Source organism: Danio rerio, chromosome 12, assembly GCF_052040795.2.
Source record: "Danio rerio strain M-AB ecotype USA chromosome 12, GRCz13ab, whole genome shotgun sequence".
NCBI classification, from domain to species: domain Eukaryota; kingdom Metazoa; phylum Chordata; class Actinopteri; order Cypriniformes; family Danionidae; genus Danio; species Danio rerio.
In genome coordinates this window covers 30,252,565-30,276,831 of record NC_141032.1, presented here as the reverse complement: position 1 = coordinate 30,276,831, position 24,267 = coordinate 30,252,565, and the positions used below count along the sequence as shown (strand labels likewise).

The window sequence follows — 24,267 nt, the reverse complement described above, 5'->3', positions numbered from 1 at the left end:
GCTATGAAAATTTCCTTGCTCAGTTTGAAAAATATTTTAAAAAGAAAAAACTAATTCGAAGGGGGCTAATAATTCTGACTTCAACTGTACATGTAGATTATTTACTGTATTTCCATTCTGTTTATTTCTATTTCAATCAATTGTTTTTCATATTCAAAGCACATATAAATAATGAACAGTGATTTTATCATAATATAACTTAATGATATAGATTTTATTTTAGAATTTTTACATATTGTAAAAAATAATATTATTATTTTATATGACATTTATAGTATACAGTATTACATTTACATTGCATCCTGATAAGATATGCATTAGACTTTGATACAACAAATTGTAATTATTTTTAAACAATTGTAAATTGTGTCTCGGTGTATATAAAATATAAACAAAGAAAATTCTTAGCATTTTTGCAGCGATACAGTGGCTGTTACACTTTTATTTATATTTGTACAGCAAATTTGGTTTAATTTTATATTTTCTATTATATTATAGAATATATTTGCTATCAATTTTCCCCTTCTGTAAAATAGCAATAGATACTATTAAAATTAATTAAATTAATTTTAAATAAAATAAAATTGATTAATTTAAAAAAAAAAGAAAGAAAGAAAGAAAGAAGCCAGTTAGATTTTAATTGTTTTAATATTTAATTATATATTTTGTCAAATGAAAATGAAATAGATTTGGGGTTTTTTCCCAGTTTTGATACTAAATTGCTGATCTCTGTCAAAAATAAGCTATTTATTTCTGTGATTCCATAATGGGTCTGAACGCTTTGTTAAATAATAAGTAGAGTTAAAATTCTTTTGTCATGGTGTACAGATGAATATTTCTGTAAATAAGAACTGACACTTTTACTATAAAACACTTTAGTTTTTAAAATTATTTTTGTAAGCTTGAGATTTAAACTATAACTGCATAAATACAGATCAACCCTTAAACTTTTCTTTTTTTACTCAATGTGAAGGCAGGAATACATTTTCAAGCATTGTCAAGGGTCAAAAGACAGGATCTGAAATCCCTCTGACAGCAATGTTTTCACCAGACTCCATTTTATCCATGCTGATCTAACTATAAAAAAGGCTACATGGAACTGAACTAAGTCTACTTTTGGCTGGTATTCTGGCCCAGTCATTGAGTTAGTTTACCCTCTGTCAGAGTAGATGCCACACAGAGACCCGTCACCTACCTTTATTGTCATTTCGGTCACAAAGATGGCAGTAAATATGTAGTTGGACAACGTCAAGAAGATGCGTTCCTGTGGAGAGAAGCAGACAAGCAGGGAAAGTGACGGGTGAGTCAGTGTTGGATCAGAGAACACTCATATGTGTGTGTGGCATAACACATTAGAGGTGCCTCCTGTGATGGCATCTATTGAGTTAAGACTGTGCCCACGCTTCGAGTACTCCATGGGCATTAACACCACATGAGATGCATTTCATCCAGTCTCCTCGGCTGGAAACTACTGGATAACACACGGATGAGTAACAGCTTCATGACAGTCCCCACTGAAGCTCAAAGAAGTCAATCAGATTTGAAGAATTATAACCAAATACATCACTGTGTGTTGACTATTTATTTATGAGCTTTTATTGTCATTTCAATATAATACTGCAATTGTTTGTCTTTAAAATTTTGTATTTTTTTTTTCTTTCCCAAGTGTTTTTAACTTGCTTTAAAATATTTTTTCTTTTATTTATTTGCTTGTTTATTTTCACAGGGATAACCGATGTTGCCTACATACAGTAGGGCATATAGCATAAAGCTAATTTGCAGCCCTCGTCCCTGGTTAGGCATTGCATTAAAAAATGTAAAATAATAACAAACAAGAATAAAACACAATATAGAAAACATGTACGATATATACAGATCCACAAACATAAAATGCAAGTCAATCTGCATAAAGAGAAATGTAAATGGCACCAACCTGAAAGAATACTACTTAATTCTCACATTGCTGTAAAGATTTCAACCATTCTTTCAGCTTTACAGAAACAACTGGAAGTTCTGATTGTAACTTCAACTGAACAGGAATGGCATTCCATAGATGTGAACCTTTTACTGACAAGGATGACTGACCCACAGCGGTTCTGCATCTATGGATTCTACAATTCCCACTTACTGTCCCACTAGTCTTAGCCCCATCACTACTGAATGTATGTATCAACTCACAGACTACTTTAGGGGTAAGACCATGTATAGTGTAAACACGGTTTTTAAATAGCTTAACAACTGACTGGGTTGCTCGACCCTAGATTATTGCACAATAAGACATATCCTTTTAATTATGACTGAAAGCAAACATTTAGGGATGTATTTCTGAATATTTTCTGTCTTTTTGTTATCATTAAATATGTGTTTTGTTTTGTTTTTTGTTATGTTCATGTAGTTTTAGACCTTTTTTTATTTTATTTAGTATAATGCATTATGTATAATATGAATAATAAAAAAATGTCGCCAAGGCTGCTTGCAGAAATAAAATCTACAGTATTTTATAATCAAGTCAAGTCAATTTGAGCTTTATTGTTATCCTGCTACATGCGTGGATATACAGTGGAACAAAATGTCTCGCAGGACCATGGTACATAAATAAAAATAATCATAAATATGAACACAACACTGGATAAAAGAGCTATATTAAACATAATAGCTATTGTGTTATGTTATTAGCTTATTATAAGCTATTTATATATATATTAGACATGGCAGAGTGGTAGTTTAACTATACTAACTACTAACTCTACATATACTATAAATATTTAACAAGACATACAACGCAATATTGTGAAAGACATTGTGCAAAAGAAGTATTTTATGGTTAAAGACGACAAATAGTGCAACATGAATTGTGGTACATTTACAAGTAAACAGTTGTCTTTCTTAATAAGTCCTTGTAAGGTGGAGTAGTATTTCTACAGGTGGTTTGTCAAGCCCACTCAAATGTGTAAAGCACTCTCAGAAATGCACAATGTTTTTTTATAGAAATATGGAGTGATTTTAAGACAGTGTCTGGTGCAAATATACAAACTGGTGCAAGTGTCTGGAAAGTAGGTCAAATAAAGTTAAATATGAGATGCTGCATTTTGTTGCTCATACATATTCAATACAGGCTCATTGCAGATACTTACCCCTGTCTACATTTCTAGAGAGCTTGGGTTTTGCAGCCAGAGGTACGTCTGTCTGCAAATTGTCTTTAATAAGAATACAAGCTCTTTCTTCCACGACTCCCTAACCCTTTTCACTTTCATCCGCAACACCCATCTATACCCCAAAAAACCTCAAACCCATTCCAACTTTACCGGTGTTACCACTTTCCCCAGTGGCTCACCATGTCCTAGAAACCAGATAAAACAAAAGAAAAAAGTTTTAAAATGAAATAAAAAAAAACCAACAGGTTAAAATGTTCTAGATTGCTTTTGAAAACACTATCAGTTGGGTTTAGGGAAGGGGTTGGTGGGCCGGGTCGACTGCAGTGTATATTGCGACCTCAGGTGAATTTATGCAAGAGGATGAAATTTAAGATCGAAAAGCATACACAGTGGCCTCTGGAGGATTTGCGAAAACAAAAACTGTAAGCAGACGTACCTCCAATTACATATTTCGCTGTCCCCAGAAAAGTAGACCTGGATACACAACCGCTATGAGCCTAGGTTGTACATATTTGGTCTTGTTTCAAATAACATTTATGAAGGCAAAATCATGAAATATGGGTAAAATAATGTTCCAATCTCATTCAGCGTAACACGTTTACGTAAAAGTGTATAAATAAACAATAGCAAATGTAATGCTTGTATAAAAATATAGTAATAAAGTAAACATGTAGCTCCTTCTGATATCAATAAGCCTAGTTTGAAACATTTTTTTTTTCAAATTACAAAACAAACCTAAAGCCTAAAGCCAAAATTTGACCTAATTTTGATTGAGGTTTATTTGTTCCCATTTACATTTAAAGCAAACTGAGACATGAAATTACGTTCATAAGGCTAAGACGTTCAAACATAAGGCTATTACAAAACCCTATCAGCATAAAAATGCCACAGCAAACATGATGCCCTCCTGGCTGTGCCTCACAGCCGTCCCACGCAGCAGGTGCTGTGCTCTCCACCTCTCTGCTCTGACCTGAGCCAGTACTGTTTGTTCCTCTTTCTACAACAACAGACTTCATCCTCATGATCTCACAATAAACTGAATTGAATATACAGATTCCTGACTCACCAGCACCAAACACCAACGCCACAGGTCAAACATATACAGAGAGAGACGTGCCCATTAGGAGCAAAGGAAATCCAAAAATGGTTCGGTATATATATATTTTTTTAATGACATATCTCTTGTTTAATGATTGAAAATTGTGTAAGAACTGAATTAAATTAAATTAAATTTAACTTAATTAAAAATATTATATTAAATATTAAATAATACATTTTAAATTAACTTAAATTTCAATTAAATACTATAATAAATTTAATTAAATAATACATAAAAAATCTAAAATATTATATTGAATTAAATATTAAATAATGAATATTAAATTAAATAAAAATCTAAAATATTATATTAAATATTACATAATAAAAATTAAATAACTTAAATTAAATACTATAATAAATTAAATTAAATTAAATATTAAATAAAAAATATTAAATATTAGATTAAATTCAATAATAAGTAATATATATTAAATTAAATTAAATTAAATTAAAATATTAAATATTATATTAAATTAAATATTAAATTAACTTAAATTAAATATTATAGTAAATTAAATTAAATAATATTAAATAATATTAAATTAAATTAAATTAAATTAAATTAAATTAAATTAAATTAAATTAAATTAAATTAAATTAAATTAAATTAAATTAAATTAAATTAAATTAAAAGATACTGTGAATATGTAGTATTGCTAATGATGATTAGATGGAAGATGGATGGATGGATGGATGGATGGATTGATGGATGGATGGATGGATGGATGGATGGATGGATGGATGGATGGATGGATGGATGGATGGATGGAAAATACCCTATTCAAACAATGATGTAGAAGCAAATATTTAACTATGAACGACTACAGCTATGTTTGAATAAACATGTGAAAAGGGGGATCCTTCAAAAATAAATACTTATAAACAGATCTATATGTTAACCAGACTGCATTGGTATTGGTCTAAGATGATCTAACCATACTTCCTTAATACGATGTACAAAGTGCAACAGTATTTTGTTTTAATACAAAATAATCAAAACTCAAACTGTCCACTGAACCAAATAATCAGCGATTTGAACCTCAACACCTCAGTCCTGCTACACTACTTTCTCTCTCCACTTTCCTCTGTAAACCATACTGAATGATAAAGAGGCAAATAACATACATTAAATGAACACAATTGCAGTTTACATTAGAGGTGACAGAAAAGATTAATATCCGCTGTGTAGTCTGTGCTACATGATCTGTCTATGTCAGGCATGCATGGATTGTCAAAGTATAATGGATAATAATGCAGGCTGCTTACACAAAGGTTATTAGTCTGGTCTCAGTTAGGGGTGACCCAGTTAACTGGAGGGCTGCTAAGATCCCACCATGGTTTCTTTGAGTGAGAAATCGATTGCTGAATTACTTCAGCTTGATGTCTAATAATATTTTATAATATAACCACCATTTTAAAATGAAAGTTGACTGTGTTGTTGTTGTTGAAATACACTTCTGCAGCGCCAAAAGGTGACAATAAATTTTACACAATGGATTAACCTAACACATCCAGCTTGCACCTTAACACAAAAAAAGGCACAGTAGTATTATTATTAGTAGAAATGTAAGGTATATAAAGATTCATCATAAGGTGACTGAGTATTACCAAACATAATAATAAGCCTTTCCTTCATTCTGACATACTGATATTCTGTGGTATTGAACATGATTGGCTACTAGATGCCTTCTTTGGCGCTTGAAAATTTTTCAACTTCTTCAGTGGACAAAGGACCTATCGCAACTCAATGGAACCACAATTCAGTTTGGAAACACTTGACATTACTACAATCAAAGTCAACACGGCGAAGAGGCCTACTGAGCACTTCCGTTTAGAATGAGCCTTCAAATGGGAGCCATGAAGCTTCAAATTGCTATTTTAATGTGGATTAATCTTAGAATAGGACTGTTGCCTTCATCGTGGTCTTCATTAACATTATTCGTCATTAACTTGTACAATCCTAGAGTTGGGACAGATACATACTATATAAAAGATTACAAAATACACAAGACATGTCACTCGTATACTTTTGAATGGGAAAAGTGTAACTGTCAATATGGCAGCATAGAATGACCAAGAGGCAACACTCAATAGAACGTTCCGTTGCAACAGCAGTGCCCAGCAACAGCCCTGGATTCCACCATTTTGGAGTGAAAGTGATCAGCCGTCCATTGGATCTCATTACTTTTGCAATGGCAAGCAGCTGCTTTGTTTTTTATTTATCTATTTAAAAAGCGTATTAAAGCTGAGATACAACCTGAAAGACGACAATACAATACTTATTATCACAATCATCAGCACTTTTAATAGTTTATTTTACAGACTTATAATATGCTGTTGTTCTATTGGAGTTTTCATTCCAAAATGGCCGCCGCCATTTCCCAAATTACACTAGAATGTCCCCTCTTGGTCATTCTAAGCTCTTTGATATGGCGAATGAAGCCCCACCTTCTAGTGCAGGAGCCAATCAGCGATTGCTATATGGTGAATAAAGCCCACCTTCTACAGTAGCCAATCGATAAAGAATGACAATTCTCTGGGGGAGGGGCTCAGAGTTTCTGCAGATTTCGTGTGAAAAGAACATTTAGAAATTAAACTAAATAAACAGTTGCTGTTTAATTTTATTGTTTATTCGTAATATGTAATGTAATCATAAGCTTGGCAAGTATTTTTGGACAATTTGATGCTTCTCCATTCAAACAAAATGCCCAAGCATACTGCCCGAGAGGCGTTTCAAAGATGGCTGCTGAGTGAAATGACTTGCCTTAAAGGGACTTTATCAAAGAGCTTAGAATGACCAAGAGGCGACAGTCAATAGATCGCTCCATTGCAACAGAAGCACCCAGCAACAGCTCCGGATTCTGCACTTTTTATCCGTGCCCACCTGGAATTGTCAATTAATCCAATTAATCTAACCTGAAGGAAGAAAACTGGACAATTTTCCTTGTCTAGTAGTAGGGCTGCATGATTGGGCTTGTCCAATGCAGTAGGACTGCACGATTAATCAAAAAAAGATTGTGATCTTAATTCAGCGCCCTATGCAATCTTAATCCAGCAGCTTTACGATTCAGCTATTTATAATTTCAGGTTCAGGAGAACATCATAAAGGCGGTCGCACAGGTATTCACATTGTTTTATGTTGCTCAGCAAAGTGGAAACCTCAACAAAATAGTCAACATACTGTATTTTCATTCATTCATTTTCTTTTCGGCTTAGTCCCATTATTAATCCGGGGTCGCCACAGCGGAATGAACCACCAACTTATCCAGCACATTTTTATGCAGCGGATGCCCTTCCAGCCGCAACCCATCTCTAGGAAACATCCACACATACTCATTCACACACACACACTCATACACTACGGACAATTTAGCCTATCCAATTCACCTGTACCACATGTCTTTGGACAGCGGGAGAAACCGGAGCACCCGGAGGAAACCCACGTGAACACATGGAGGACATGCAAACTCCACACAGAAACGCCAACTGACCTAGCCGAGACTCGAATCTGCGACCTTCTTGCTGTGAGGCGATAGCACTACCTACTGCCCCGCTGCGTCACCCCTCACTGATGTAATGCCACAGTAATTGATGTGGCAAATGCCACGAGTAAATGACTCAAACCGAAGACATTCTTGTTGATAGTCAATGGTGCTACCCACAGGAAAGACTCGCATAAGATGACGCATAATTAAACCAGCCTTCCATGTGTGTCCTTGTTATAATTTTTTGCTAATTTTATTCACTTTTGCTTTTCTTGTGCAATTGTTCTCTGTATATAAATATTTAAAAAATCAGACTGGGTCTGCATGTTTAGCCAGCTGGCTTGTTGCATCATTGCCCTTCCAGGCACAAAATGACCATCACACTTAACTTTCAAATGCCATTTATGAGCAACTCAACCCTAGTCTTATGTGGCCAGACCTTCACATTGACTAAAAAAGTCTAAACTTCCTTGCTTGTCATGGCCATCTGACTGTCATTTCAAGAAACCAAACTATTTATTTTTTATTTTTAGTGTCATGTTTAGGAAAATGTCAAATGTAAAGCTTACAATAACAGACTGGCAAGCAATTAAAAATGTCAAAACAATCAATCAGTCATCAAGAGTACACCAGGATGTTCAATCTAGCTCCTGTAGGGCCAAAATTCCAGCAGTTTGGCTTTAGCTAGCTCCAGCACTCTTGCCTCAATGTTTTAGTAAATAAAAAAAAAATAATAATAATAAATAAATAAACAAATAAATAAATAAAATTATATATATATATATATATATATATATATATATATATATATATATATATATATATATATATATATATATATATATATACACACATGTATATATTTGTCTGTTCAGATGTGTTGGAAGGTTGCAGTTAAATGCAGCACAGTGACCCTTCAGGAACACATTTTGGACATTCCAAACGTATGCTGTAAACTTAATATACTTTTAAAAATCCTATATTTAGTTGACCATGAGTGCTTACTGCCATGATTATTAACATGATAGCATACATTTATACTAACCTTATAAGTTATACTTAACCTTCAAAGAGATCTACATGCAAGTTTTCCATATGGCAGGACGTGACATCATTGGATTTACCAACAGGCCTTGGTGTTTGTCCAATACTGAAACTGGAACTTTTCAGTAACTGGGAACTCTTTAAAGTGAACCATACTGCTGTCACATGCAATGCTGTTTCAGTGAAAAGTTATTTAGGAACTCCACACCCTTGCAAATAACATTGGGGTATTTTATTTTATTTTTTTTTTGCAGATTTGCATCCAAGATTCTGGATGCAAAGTGATGTGAAGCTGTTTTGTACTAATAAATGGTGTGGAAGTAAAATAAGCATTGGATATCTCCACAGCAGAATGTGAAAAAGCTCCCTCTGGATTATTTGTCCTTCTCCTGCTGTGTCTGAGCAGTAAGATCCAGAGGCCATCATTCCCATGACCTCCTGCTAATGCATGCTTCAGTGGGTCATGGCACCATGTTCTAAAACTCCTGTTCTCTCAGAGAAAGCCTCCTACTGACATCATTGCTGCGGTTTGTATTGTTTCTCAAAACAGACTGACGTCTTTGCCATTCCATTCTGCTCTGAGGCTTGTTTTTCATTCATTGTCGAATGAACCGTGTGTGTATGTGAGGGTCAGAATTCATGAATGAGGAAGAGCTTGTCTGGGAAGTGCAGTGTTTGGTTTCTGATGGAGAAGGGTCAGACAACCCCTGTCCTTCGTTTTCATTCTTTTAAAGGTTACTGGATGTCTGAGGCAACACACACACACATACACACACGCACACACATAAACACATATATGAATAACATTCAGAGAAAACCAAAAAAAAATTAAAAATTAAAAATTTTTGTTTAATTTTGATTTGAGCTCAAAGTTGAAATAAAAATAAAAATAATCACCTGACAAAAGTATTGTTGCCTATCCAAGTTTGAGGAACATCAAAGAATAACTTGACTCCTAGTTGATTATTTGGTATCAAAAGGGGCTTATATGAAAGCCAAAGACCTCTAGATTATGCTTATTTTACCAAAATAAATTATGATCATGCCTTGATTTTTAACTATTTAATTAGGACAGTAAGGTCTAACTTTCTTAGACTGTAGTTTTGTAACTTCACAGATATAATGTACAGTATAGAATATAAACTCATGGAGCAGTGGAAAAAATTATTAATATTGTGTATGACTCCCATGAGCTTGCATCCATACTGTAGATCTCTACAATGAATCAAATAACGTATTAAGGACACTTTGGATCCATCTTCAATTCCTCCTCCTCCAACTTACCCCAGACATGCTCAATAATGTTAATATCTGTTGACTGGGCTAGCCAATCCTGGAGCACGCTGACCTTCTTTGCTTTTTAGAAACTTTGATGTTGAGGCTGAAGTATAAGAAACAGTGCTATCCTGCTGGAATTTCCTGTGGTGCCTGTGGTTTGTAATGTAATGGGCTGCACAAATGTCTTGATACTTCAGGCTGTTTATGTTGCCATGCACTCTGCAGATCTCTTGCACACCCCCATACTGAATGTACCCCCAAACCATGATTTTTTCCTTCACCAAACTTGATCAATTTCTATGGAAATCTTGGGCCTATGCAGGTTTCAATAGGTTTTCTCCAGTATTTGTGATGATTAGGATGCAGTTCAGCAGATGATTCATCTGGAAATGAACCACAGCGGAATGAACCGCCAACTTATCCAGCAAGTTTTTACGCAGCGCATGTCCTTCCAGCCGCAACCCACCTCTGGGAAACATCCACACACACACATTCACACACACTCATACACTACGGACAATTTAGCCTACCCAATTTACCTGTACCGCATGTCTTTGGACTGTGGGGGAAACCGGAGCACCCCGAGGAAACCCACACAAAGGCAGGGAGAACATGCAAACTCCACACAGAAATGCCAACTGAGCCGATGTTCGAACCAGCGACCCAGTGACCTTCTTGCTGTGAGGCGACAGCACTACCTACTGCGCCACTGCCTCGCCCTAAATAAAGTTTTGTACATTTTAATTAGTAAAATTGATCAAGATGATTAATGAGCAAATTAGTTTGAATCGAATGCAATCAGCACAAAGTAATTCAGAGGATCAACATTCACATTTAAATGCATCTTCAGTGAAACTGTGAGAGAGCTAGAATGAGTAATCAAATGCTGCTAAAACTCTCCTTGGTATTTTTCATCCTCCGTTTCCCATTACTTTGAGTACTAAAAGACATGCTCAGGTCCTTGTCTTCAGAGGGGGACTCAGGTGGGGAGTCTGATGGCATTTGTTCATACGCAAATGAAAAAAATGCCTCCATATGAAATATTGATGACACGCATCTGAGCACAGTAAGGTACCTGTTACTATAGATCAAGTCTGTCGTGGAGACGAGATGGTTTGCATAAGCTCATCGCTGATGTTCAATTACAGCCAAAGTTACACAATTCTGCTGTGACAATGAGGCACAACTGACTTTACCTGGTCCAGAGATTCTGCAATTACTCCTAAATGTCATTTCTCACTGTGGATTCATATTGAAATGTGCACATTCCTTAGCAAACATGTTACAGGTCATTACCAAAAGCCATTTAGAATTTTTACTTAAATTCACAACTTGCAAAACTGAGCTAAATCCTCTATGGTTAAGAGCTTAGCATTTTTAGTTGTTATTAATTTTCATTCAGTTGCAAATTTATAATTTTAATTTAGGTCTTGTTTGTTTTCTTTGATTGTATTTACTATTTAATCACAGATTGTGGAAAGAATTTATAATTTCACTGTTTTGTTTTTATGATAACATTCATTAACTATAATAATCCTGCTGTGCATCTCTTCCCAACTGCATCATTCGAGTTTTTAAATCGAGAAAATATGTTGCCATCTGGCCCAGTCTAAAACATTCACATGCCTGCATAATAAAGGAAAAGAGGTAGTTTTCCCCGTTTTCTGTGAAATGCTGACATGATGTCTTTAGGGGGAGATAAACAAATATTGTGCAGGCACAGAGGCACACATGGTAAAAACTGGATTGGGTGAATTAAACAACTGGAAAACAACACAACAGAAAAGGATCTTTCCATGCCACATAATGTGTCTCAAAAACCATTACATGTGAGAAGCCTTTAAGGTCTCCCATTTCCATTACAGACAGAATTCTTCATCAGTTCAAGGTGGAAAATGTTGTGTTTATTCATCTTTTTGTTAACTAAATTATATTTAAAAATTCTGATATTTAATTATTTTATAAAGAACTGATATTTTATTCAACCCTTTTTAAGTTAGCAAATCATGATAATTGGAATAAAATCTATACAGAAATTTATACAGAAACATGTTTCAGCTCTAATCAGAAATTGAGAGAAATTTACAGAATAAAAAATAAATCCCTGCTATATATGAAGAGTCAAGATGCAACATTTTCAAAAAATTTTGCCATCTGAAATTTTCATCTAAAATTAGCATTTTTCTCAGACTGTTGTGTTTAGATTAAGTAATTTCACTCTTAGTGCAAAGAATAGGTTAATTTCATTGCAGACATTCAGATTTGTCAGCTGCACATCCATAATACGAAACTCCCATTCCACCACATCCCAAATGTGCTCTATTGGATTGAGTCTGGTGACTGTGGAGGACATTTGAGTACAGTAAACACATTGTCATGTTCAAGAAACCAGTCTGAGATAATTCACGCTTTATGACATGGTCATAAAGAAGATGGGTACACTGTGGTCATAAAGCGACGGACATAAATATAAATATGTATATGAGCAATATCACACAAGAAGCAGTGCGATTTGGCTGTATATCAGCACTGGTGGTAGGCGTGCGTTGGCACGAGGCCTCAGCAAGGTTCAATGCTTACAACTAAAAAATAAAACAACGACAGAAATAGTCCTCTTAAAGAGGACCTTTATATACACAATGCATATCAAACATCAAGCGACCGTTACAATATTACAGAAAAAGATATTAGAAAAAAACAGAGCAATCACTACCAGACTGCTGTGTTTGCAATAAGGAGGAACGAGGCTGAATCCATCTTCTTATTCGCAGCTTCTTATTGACTCTATCCGGTCCACCTTAAAAACAACGAGGCTTCCATTTTTCAGCTTTTTATTAGTGCTCAAGAAAACACACTAAGCAAGGGCTTATTATGTGGTCCTAGCGCTATCTTGTGGATAGACAACATCAACTGTCTTTGGCCGCTGACGAGCTGTCTCAGAAATTGAAAACATTTTAAAATAGGCACTATTCTTACAAATAAACTGCATAGTTGCAATCTAAACAACTACATTCTCGACTAAAAAAGCCTCAAAAGTACATTTTCTTGTCTAACAACAGTTTATTTAACAAACTGTAGCGTCTCTGCTTGTTGCTGGCTTTATGTGGGCAGAGTAATACACAGTGAAGGGTGGAGAGGCCTTTGTGCTTTGTTACTGGCAATCTGATATTTATGTGTGTGTGGGGGGGTGGGGGGGGACACCCGGGAACACACCTTGCTTACACACCTTGCACACCTTGTTTACACCTGCACCTGCAGGATCACTGAGGCCCACTAGTGGACCGCGGCACACCGGTTGAGAATCCCTTGTCATGATGATTGCTGGGTCCGAAACCGCATACTTCCATACAATACAGTATGCTAAAATCAGTATGCAAGCCGAGTAGTATGTCCAAATTCATAGAAGTACCCAGATGACTAACTGCTTCTGGCAAGATTCTGAAGTGTGCATCCCATGTGCGCTGTGCTATCCCATGATGCCCCACGAAAGAATTTATGAATGGGAGTAAAGCGACGCAACTGACGCAGGTAGGTCACATGATCATGACAAAATGGTGGATGTAGTACATGCGAATTTCATTCATACTTATTACATTCATTGTATAGAATGTAATTTTCTATCGACAGAGTAGTACGTTTAAATTCAAATGCAGTACCTACTGTGTAGTAGGCGGTTTCGGACACAGCCCATGTCTACGTGCCTAAATGCACTGAGCAGCTGCCATGTGATTGGCTGATTCTAAATTTGCATTAACGAGCTGTTGGACAGGTGTATCTAGTGGTCGGTGAGTGTATAAACTCAACTTAACCTTTTTCTGCATTCTAACAGACTCCACTTCACCTAATGTATATTTACAATCGATAAACTATCTCAAAGCTAAATAAATAAATAAATAAATAATGACATTTTAGAACAAGTGGTCAGTGGGTAGCACACTCGCCTCACAGCAAAAAGTCGCTGATTTGAAGCCCAGTTGGGTCAGTTCTTGTTTTTGTGTGGAGTTTGCATGTTCTCCCAGTGTTTGCGTGGGTTTTCTCCGGGTGCTATGGTTTCACAAGTCCAACGACATGCGGTACAGGTGAATTGGGTAAGCTAAAAATGTCCATAGTGTATGTGTGTGAATGAGAGTGTATGGTTGTTTCCCAGTGATGGGTTGCAGCTGGAAGGGCATCTGCTGCGCAAAACATACAGTATACCGGAGAAGTTGGGGGTTCAATCCAATGTTGCGACCCCAGATTAATAAAAAGACTAAGCCAAAAAGAAACTTGAATGAATGAATGAGAAAGAGTGCTAGTGGGTGACTCTGCACATAACTTAGATGCTCATTTTATATTAAGATACAGTATTTAATTATATTAAGATTATTTATATATTTTGTTTAGAAGGTCCACAGTAGCTCTTGACTTGGGTTAACAAACTTTACCATGAGTTAACAAGAGGCTTGAAATTGTCCTATTTTGGTAGACAAATGATTCAAAAGTCTCATTGTGCAACAATTTATAACAATATGTGTCCTGGAAATGTCAGAAATCTGACAGCTGCTAAAAAAAAATGAACATTGGTTTTTAAATTACTTTTCAAAATCAAAAAGTCCCTAAATTAGCAGTTTGCCAATAAATACTTGACTCATAAAGTTTAAAACTTATAAAACGTCCTCATAAATATCTCAACTAAAACACAAATTTCTTGCTTGCTTTTCTTGCTCTTCTCTGTCTTACAGTAGCTGTCCTGAGGGAGCAGGCAACTGCTGGAAGTAGTAAACATACAAAAGTGATAATGAGATGTAGCAAAGCATTTAAGCCGAGCTGATTGTCTCCTTTGGGTCTGTAAGAAAGCATGAACACAAATTGAATCTGTTCTCGTTTAATGTCCTAAAAAAACTACAAAACTAACTCCCAAATCACCTAATAATCTACTTTTTAATTCTCAGTCCTTAAATGAACAAATAGTCAGACAAGGTGAAAACGTGACAAGGTGAAAACAGACAAGGAACAAACAACTATTTACTGACAGTTCAAATTATTCTATACATAGTGTAAGTTATCAAAAAGTCAAATTTAAAGTAGGCAGTAATTTTACTTAGTGTTATATGTGATATATTGTCAGTGATTTTCCAGTAAAGAATGAGTGCTAGTGAGTGACTCTAAACCAAAATATGGTATCAGATGATTAATTCATTATTGTTAGACGGTCCAAAGCAGCTCTTGACTTGGGTTAACAGACTTTACAGTAAATTAATAAAGAGATTGAAAATGTCCTCTTTTGGTAGACGAGAGAGTGAAAAGTCAGGGAAACATTTTATAGAGACTGAAGGCATGCCAAACTGGACATTCCTGTCACACTTTACAATAAGTATCAATAAGTTAAGGAGCCCCTATTTTGCATTATAAAAGATCATATTTTGGTTTCGGAGGTCTCCAACAACAGGCTGATATGCATGCAAGTTAAAAAAAAAAAAAAAAAACACTTTCATTGTCTTATAATATGCATTCATTTTAACCTAATAATCCCAACGACTCCCATCTGATTTGTTCATCAATTCATTTGTTCTCAAAGCTACAGTGCAAAACAACATTACAAACTGTGAAACACTTTTATAAAGCTCGAGACAAATTCACATAAAAAAAAAAAAAACATTTTTACCTATCACCAGACACAATTAAATAGGAAAAACTATTTTACCAAGGACGAAACAAATTTACAATTACAGATTCCTTACGGACAGGGAATGTACCACACACCGGAAGTGACCTGGAATGTACCAATGTAAAAATGTTTTTCCAATGTAATAGTGTCTGATGATACAACTTTGTAATGTTTTGCACTTCCCGACCAGCGTACAAAGCCCTCCTTAGCACAAGACCAATCTGCACTGATTGGTCCGATGACCCAGCCTGTTGTGATTGGTCGACTGGGTTCAGCACAAGCCAGAGAGAAACGCCCAACACGCTTATAAAGTACTCAGAGTGCAGAGAATATGTGTGAGCCCAATGCAGGAATGCAATAAAGCAATGCAGCTAAACACCAGCATATTACTCAACTCTTAAACCTAACCCCAAGTAATAACAACGACACACATTCAGTATTAATTCATACAGTAGCAAAAGTTGAACTATTTAAAAAATGGACCGCGCCGTGATTGTGAGGAACAGCTGATGGTGGCCATAGCAAAAGCAAATGGCATTGCGTTTTTAATGTGAGCGTTCATGCTTTTATTGGGAACTGGTTCTACATATTTGGTGATGTACCGTATCAACGTCGATGCATTCAGGCAAAAGATCCAAACTCTACACATTGTTTTAAGCATGGTGCACTGTCAGATTTGGACCTCAGCTGGATGTTTTCATTCACTTAGTGCTTTGGTTACACTCTGCATGGAAGGTCATTTTTAAAAACCAATAATAGGGGCTCTTTAATGTAAGTTTATAAATTTACTAACATGATCTAAGAATGAACAATGCTTGTACAACATTAATTAATCATAGTTCTAACTAATCCATTCTAATTAATCATAGTTCAAACTAATGCATTACTAAAATCCAAATGCATGCTTGTTAATATTAGTTACCTCACTGTGAGTCAATATGAACTGCAGTAACAATAAACAACCTTATTTTTTATTAGCTAAAGTTAACAACGATGAATAAATAAATTAACAAAAGTATTGCTCGTTGTTTTTTCATGTTAGAAAATACATTAATAAAATACACTAATGTAACCTTGTAGTAAAGTGTTGCTGACATTCCTTATGACAAAGCACAGGACAAGTAAGACAAAACTGTTTAACTAACTAACCAATTAACAAATGAAATATTTTTCAAGCTCTAATATAGTATTTTTCTGCACTTTATTAATTCACCATAAAGTCTAATAACCTAAGACAAGAGCTACTTTTGACCTTCTAACTAAAATGAATTAATCATGATTATAATTAACTAAATAACAACTATGATTATATAATTATAATACCAAATATGTCCCAACACTCATTTCCATTCTCATTTATTCTGTACAACAAACAAACAATCAACTACAAACATTATAACGCGAATAATGCAGCATAACATTATAAATCCTTTTTTCATTTCTAATTTAATTTAATTAAAGTTTTAGGAATTTAGTTTTGCGTTTTTTTTATTTGTCATTATATTTTTGACTTTGGTTTTACTTAGATTAGTATGTCAAGTCAAACTTGGCAACTACAGTAGCTGGCATTATATGTTGTCTTATATTGTTAGTGACATTTATTTCATTTTAAGCAAAAAAAAAAAAAAAAGTTTTAGTTGGATGGTTTTGGCTTAACAATAACCCTCAAACTGTCAACTATGCTACAATTATATTACAATTGTGATATATTTGCCAAAATATTTATTTTCTCACAATAGACAGCTACTTCACTCTGCCAACAGACATTTATTTCATATTTATTAAATTTTTGGCCTAACAGACATTTGTTTTTACTCTCAAAAGTAGCAACCATATTTAAAGGTGAAAAAAGATATTAAAGGAAAACGGTTTTATATAAGTAAATTTAAAAAATTGTATGCATTTTAAGAATAACGCATGACCATCCAGGTTTGTAAAGACCTCCCAGTGGTCTTTTAGCCCATTTCCACTGAATTATTCAGTATGATATGGTACGGGTCAGGCTTGCATTTCCACTGCCAAAAGGGTAGGAATGATCCTTTTTTGGTGGGCATGGTTTATGAGAGAGAGTTTCAGTCGATGTCATTCTCATATGAAAAGCACTTCTCACAATACCGATGCTTTATACTCATAAATAAATGTGTATAAATGTTCATGAAATAGCCTACTGTAATGTCTGCAATTATATAAATGCAACATATAGGAACACATACAGACTCTTATAAGATATGTTACCCATTACAGAAAAACTACACACAACATGCATTTAGTCCTTATTCTGTTAAAAAAAAATGACACGCAATATATAGTCTACATTCAGTGCAAACCTTTCATCTGTAGCTCTGTAACCTCTTGTTAGAAAGTATTTCTATCTCTCCGAGTTCATAATAGTCATAAAGGTGATGATAAAAGTTAAAGATGGCAGTTTGTTCATGTTTTATGTTGCGGAAAAAAATAATTTGCTCCTGTCGAGCTTCTCCTTTGTTTTTTTTTTCGCTTCACTCTCACGCTTGTCCATTTCTGAAAGGATTGGATGTCATAATACCCTTTTATAGGTACCCTTTGCAAAGGGTAACCAAACCGTGGTACGGTACAGTTCACTTTTAGGTTCCTTTTGACAGTGGAAATGGCCATTAAAATGTACCAAACCATACTGTACCACTCAGTGGAAACTGGCCATTAGATAATAGAAATCAGGACATTGATGTACTGTGACTCGAGTCCCATACGAAAACAAGTTAAACAAATAATGCTACGGAACATAAGTCTGAAGGACAAACAAAGCATGGGACCTCATAAACTAAAATTAAACCTTGTAATATTTATTTAAATTTGCACACAATTGTTTTCAGAAATAATTGAATAAACTGAAATTCTTCTCCTGTAAAATCAATTTCGAAAATGCAGAAATATACAAAAATTGCAGTTTGTAATTAAAATGAAGCTAAAATCACTGTCTGACGCGTGTCTCCATGACCTGACCAGTTCTGCCTTTAGCAAATGTTGTTTTGAATTACATGAGTGTGTGAGTGTGTGTATGTGTGTGTGTGTGTGTGTGTGTGTGTGTGTGTGTGTGTGTGTGTGTTTGTATGTGTATGAGGTTACATCACTCACAGCGCTAGAGGGGTCGATTCTGGGCCTCTCCATGGCGATGGTGATGCAGTTGAGAAAGATGATGACAAGAACCACATGGTCAAACATCTTGTGGGTGATGATTTTATTGCATGTCACGCGAAACCTGCAAGACATAATCACAGCAGACATAGAGGGCTGAGTGATGCAAACAGTGATGCAAATAATGTGGATCATAAACTGAAAGTGATTTCAACTAAAGGTAAGTCACTGAGGTTAAATTTGTTGCTTATTGAGACCGATATGACTTTTTTAAAAATATACTGGCGAAACTTTTACTCAACATTTGAAGTGGATTAACACATTTCATCAAAGTTGTCCGAAAACCTTTGAACAGCACCCATTCTTGGTTTTATTAATTTTATCTTATATATGTATACTGTATATACACCACAAAATTAAAACATTATGAGGGTGCTGCTGCTGTCCCATTTTATAATATTAAAATATTTATCTAATATTTATTATTATTATTATTATTATTATTATTATTATTATTATTATTATTATTATTATTACAGTATTTGAGCACATTTTAATTACGACCTGAATGTTGTCTTTTCATAGCCAGGTTAGAAAAAGTTCTAAAGGACTATTGAAAAGCTAAAGGTTAAAAGTTATAAAGTTATCAATTAATATTCATTCATTCATTTTCTTTTCTGCTAAGTCCCTTTATTAATTTAGGGTCGCCACAGCGTAATGAACCGCCAACTTATCCAGCATAAAGATGTCCTTCCAGCTGCAACCCATCACTGGGAAACATCCATACATACTTATTCAAACTCATACACTGCGGACAAATTAGCAAACCCAATTCACCTATAGTGCATGTTTTTTTATTTATAGGGGGAAACCGAAGCACCCAGAGGAAACCCACACGAACACCGGGAAAACTCCACACAGAAATGACAACTGATCCAGCCGAGGCTCGAACCAAAGACCTTCTTACTGTGAGGCCGCATGTTGCTAGCAGTGTTTTACCATACTGTAATATTCATCATATATCCTGTTGCTAGCACAAATCAGCATGTCTTTAACATACAGTAGCTAACATGTTATTAACATACATTAGTTTGCGTATTATAAGTGATAATGAGGGGTAATTGCCACAGATTACTATGTTTCTATTAGATTTAAATATAAGCACACTGTAAACATGTTTTCCCTGCTAAAAAATCCAGCTTAAACCAGCCTAGGCTGGTTGGCTGGTTTTAGCTCGTCAACCAGGCTGGTTTTAGAGGGGTTTTGGCCACTTCCAAGCTGGTTTCCAGCCATTTCCAGCCTGGTTTTAGCTGGTTAGGCTGGGAGATGACCAGCTAAAACCAGCTTGACCACCCTTGCCAGGCTGGGAGCCCAGCCAAAACCAGCTATGTCCAGCTTAAACCAGGCTGGTCAAGCTGGTTTTAGCTGGATTTAGCTGGTCATTTTCCAGCCTGACCAGCTAAGACCAGGCTGGAAATGGCTGGAAACCAGCCTGGAAGAGGCCAAAACCCCTCTAAAACCAGCCTGGTCGACCAGCTAAAACCAGCCAACCAGCCAACCAGCCTAGGCTGGTTTAAGCTGGATTTTTTAGCAGGGTTTTGTTTATTTGTTTATTAAGATGAATTAACATTTTACTAACAAGTCTCTAACATGAATAAAAATGCAGTTAGCATGTTGCTAACATGCATCTTAGAATGTTAGCATAATGTTGACACTATTTTAATAGGGTGTATCTAGCATGTGTTGGAAATTTTTTATAGCATCTTGCAGACAAGAATTTACATTTCTTGTTTGTTTTATTTGGCTGAGATAAATTAATATTTTATTAACATGTCTCTAATATGAATAAAAATATTGATAGCATGTTGCTAACATCCTTTTACCATTGACTACGTTTACATGGACATCAGAAATCTAATTATTTTCCTTGATCTGATTAAAACAATAATATGGTTAAGGTGTTTACGTGAGTTACTTTTTGAATGTTCCTATCATGATTACATTTTACATGTTATAGCACATATAGAGATTAACATCATTGCATCACCACGCTATCCACTTGTCCACTGGAGTTTCATGTCATTTCAGTTGTTTCTTTTTTAATTTTTTTGCTTTAACTGCAGTTTGGCTTTACTGACTCGATAGGTGCAGAAAATAGTGTCAAACAGCCATGTGTGTATGAAATATCCTGTTGCAAAACACACCAAAAGTCCTACATGTAATGTAATGTAAAGTAATGCGCATTATTTATATATCACATTTATTATGTATGGTCATACACTCAAAGCTCTTTAAAATCATGAAAGGGGTCTCTCCACACAACCACCAGTGTGCAGCATACACTTGGATGATGTGATGGAAGCCACAGAACAGAGCCAGTGCGCTCACCACACACCAGCAGAAAGTGGAGTGGAGAGATAGTGAAAGATCCAATTCGATTGGGAGCCCATGATGAGTAAAGGCCAATGGAGGGAATTTGGCCAGGACACCAGGGTTAGACCCCTAGTCTTTTTTATTTTGTAATGACCACAGAGAGTGAGGACACTTACTGACAGTGAAATCTCCCCTTCACTTTACAGGAGCATTAGGACCCACACAGACCATAGGTTGAGCACCCCCTGCTGGCCTCACTAACACCACTTCCAACAGCAACCTTTTTTTCCCCATGTGGTCTCCTATCCAGGTAATGACCAGACTCAGCCCAATTTAGCTTTAGTGAGTAACCAGTCTTGGGCTGCAGGGTGATATGGCTGTGGCTACATGACGGTAATGGTTTGATTAGGGTGTTAACATGTTTGTACTGCACTTCAATAATGCGACTAAAACAAAATTAATCCGATTTCTGTTTAGTTCGATAATGACCTTAATCGGATTAAATGAATCAAAAATCGCTGTTTACACGGTGGACTCTTAATCAGAGTATTGTTTTAATCAAATTAAAATCAGATTATTGGTGATTATTGTGTAAACATACTCACTGTTACAGTAGCATAATGTTGACACTATGTTGTTAGCATGAAGCTATAGCATGTTACAAAATATTTTAGAGCCGCTTTCAGACAAGAATCTCTTGATTGTTTTGTCATCTGTCTAACATATTTAAAATTTTGCTTTTTCATTCATAACAAAACTGTTATAATGTATATCCCTAATTTCATCTCATATTCCCAGATGCAAGACTACTGCCTACTACCAGTGACAAACCTATGCTGGTTGTGTGTCAGGCATAAAACTTACATGGTGCCTGCATGACTCCTTTTATGAATAAATAGTGCTCAGTTCTCTTTAATGTCTTCAAGACTTGGCCTGATGTTAAAGAATTTATGCTCGGAACAGCAGTGTGTGGGAACAGACGGCAAACCCAGTGCCTCTCTCAGCCCCGATCCCTCATGCTGAGAGTGTGGTCATGCCGAGGTGAAATGGGGAGAAAAGTCTAACGCTGGGTTTGAAACCTAAGGCAAATCCCATGCTGTTTTGTTTCGAAGTTACTCAGTGACTTCACAGGCAACTTCACAGACATGCTTCTGAAAGCATCATAATGTTACATCGAATGATCTGTATATTCACATATTATTCAAATATTCAAAGTAAATAATCATGGCTTACACACTGCAGAATTTTCAGAGGAAAATAATAGGCTTTTGTAAGTAATATGCAAAAATATAATAATAATAATAATAATAATAATAATAATAATAATAATAGGTGGCATGGTGGCTCAGTGGTTAGCACTGTCACCTTACAGCAAGAAGGTTGCTGGTTCAAGTCTCGGCTGGGCCAGTTGGCATTTCTGTGTGGAGTTTGCATGTTCTCCCTGTGTTTGCATTTCTTTCCTCCGGGTGCTACGGTTTCTCCCACAGTCCAAAGACATGCCCTATAGGTGAATTGGGTGAACTAATTGGCTGTAGTGTATGAGTGTGTGTGTGAATGTGAGAGTGTATAGGTGTTTCCCAGTACTGGGTTTCAGCCGGAAGGGTATCCGCTGTGTAAAACATATGCTGGAGTACTTGGCGTTTATTACGCTGTAGCTAAAAAAATATGATTTTGATAGCTCACATTACTAGTTTTGAGGCAAACAATTAATCTGTGCAAATCATTAAGGCAAAAAAAAGTTTGCCTTTCTAATATTTAATCAAAATCTAAAAATGCACTCCCTGTTTTTTTTTTTTTTTTTTGTCAGTTAAATTGTCAGATTACATTTATCTAATTGGGCATGGCATGGTCAGTTTTGACAACAAACAGAAATGGTGGGGAGGAAAAGGACTCTGTTAGCTTGTAATGACTCTTCCCAAGCCCCTTTCTTGATCTTTTTACACGAAATGCCTACTTTACTACATCCGTTTAGCTAGCAGTAGAAAAAAAAAAACAAGCCACGCCCACTTTTTTTTTTTTTTTTTGTTCATTTCTCTAGAAACTGCATCACAATAAGAAAAAATGGTTATAGCTTCTGGTTTGTGTGGACTTCAATTACAAATCCTAAATGTTTTTTAATAAATATTGATTTGTTTACACAGTACTTAAATCTCAATGGAAATGAATTAATATGTAATGTAGGAAAAGGGACATCTTTGCTGACATTTCTCTCTTGCTGCATCCCATCCTAAATAGTATTCAAAAATAGAATTAGTAATGTTATGTCCCAAACCATATGTTGAAAAAAGTGTGCCAAAGATCCAGATGGTTTCCGGTTTCCGGTAAAAAATTAAGTGCAGAAGCGTCCATAATGTAACCGCAATTATTGATCAAAATACGTTGCATGTTGGTCGTGAAATTGATTTGAGCAACATAACGATCTGCTAACGACGAAGTAGTATGTCCCAAAGCTTGCACACTCTTCTGATACAAACTTAAAAGTATATACTTTTCCTTTACAAAAAACTGCATACTTTCAGGGCATAGCATGTCGCTGGTTTGAGTGCCAGCTGGGTCAGTTAGCGTTTCTGTGTGGAGTTTGCATGTTCTCCTCGCATTCGTGTGGGTTTCCTCTGGGTGCTTCGATATCTCCCACAATAGAAAGACATGTGGTAAAGGTGAATTGAATAAACTAAATTGGTTGTAGTGTGTAGGGTGTTTCCCAGCTGCAAGGGCCTCTGCTGCATATTGTAAAGCATATGCTGAATAAGTTGGCAGTTCATTCCGCTGTGGCAACCTCTGATCAATTAAAAACTAAGCTGAAGGAAAATGAATGAATTAAATAACACTTATAGTATAAAAAATAGTATATCCTTAAACAATCTAACTGACCAGATTATAGATACAGACTTGCCCTTCTATATATCATCATCAGGATTTAAATACTTAGAAATTAATATTTCCTGTTCATACAGAGATCTTCATTAATTAATTCATTTCATTCATTTTCTTGTTGGCTTAGTGCCTTTATTAATCCGGGGTCACCACAGCGGAATGAACCGCCAACTTATCCAGCAAGTTTTTATGCAGC

The 24,267-nt window shown here is 35.5% G+C and overlaps 1 protein-coding gene across 3 annotated transcripts in view; it reads right to left on the bottom strand.

The window, feature by feature from the left end:
- cacna1g (calcium voltage-gated channel subunit alpha1 G) overlaps positions 1-24,267 on the bottom strand; it is a 362,705-nt gene that overhangs the window by 91,575 nt on the left and 246,863 nt on the right. For all 3 annotated transcript variants that reach the window (XR_015504196.1, XR_015504197.1, XM_087276432.1), the window contains 2 exons: positions 18,825-18,948; positions 1,196-1,264 (listed from right to left, as the gene is read on the bottom strand). Coding sequence is in view for 1 of the 3 variants with exons in the window: in XM_087276432.1 (XP_087132558.1) it covers positions 1,196-1,264; positions 18,825-18,948 (193 nt within the window). In the remaining 2 variants the exon portion in view is untranslated. The remainder of the gene's footprint in view (positions 1-1,195; positions 1,265-18,824; positions 18,949-24,267) is intronic.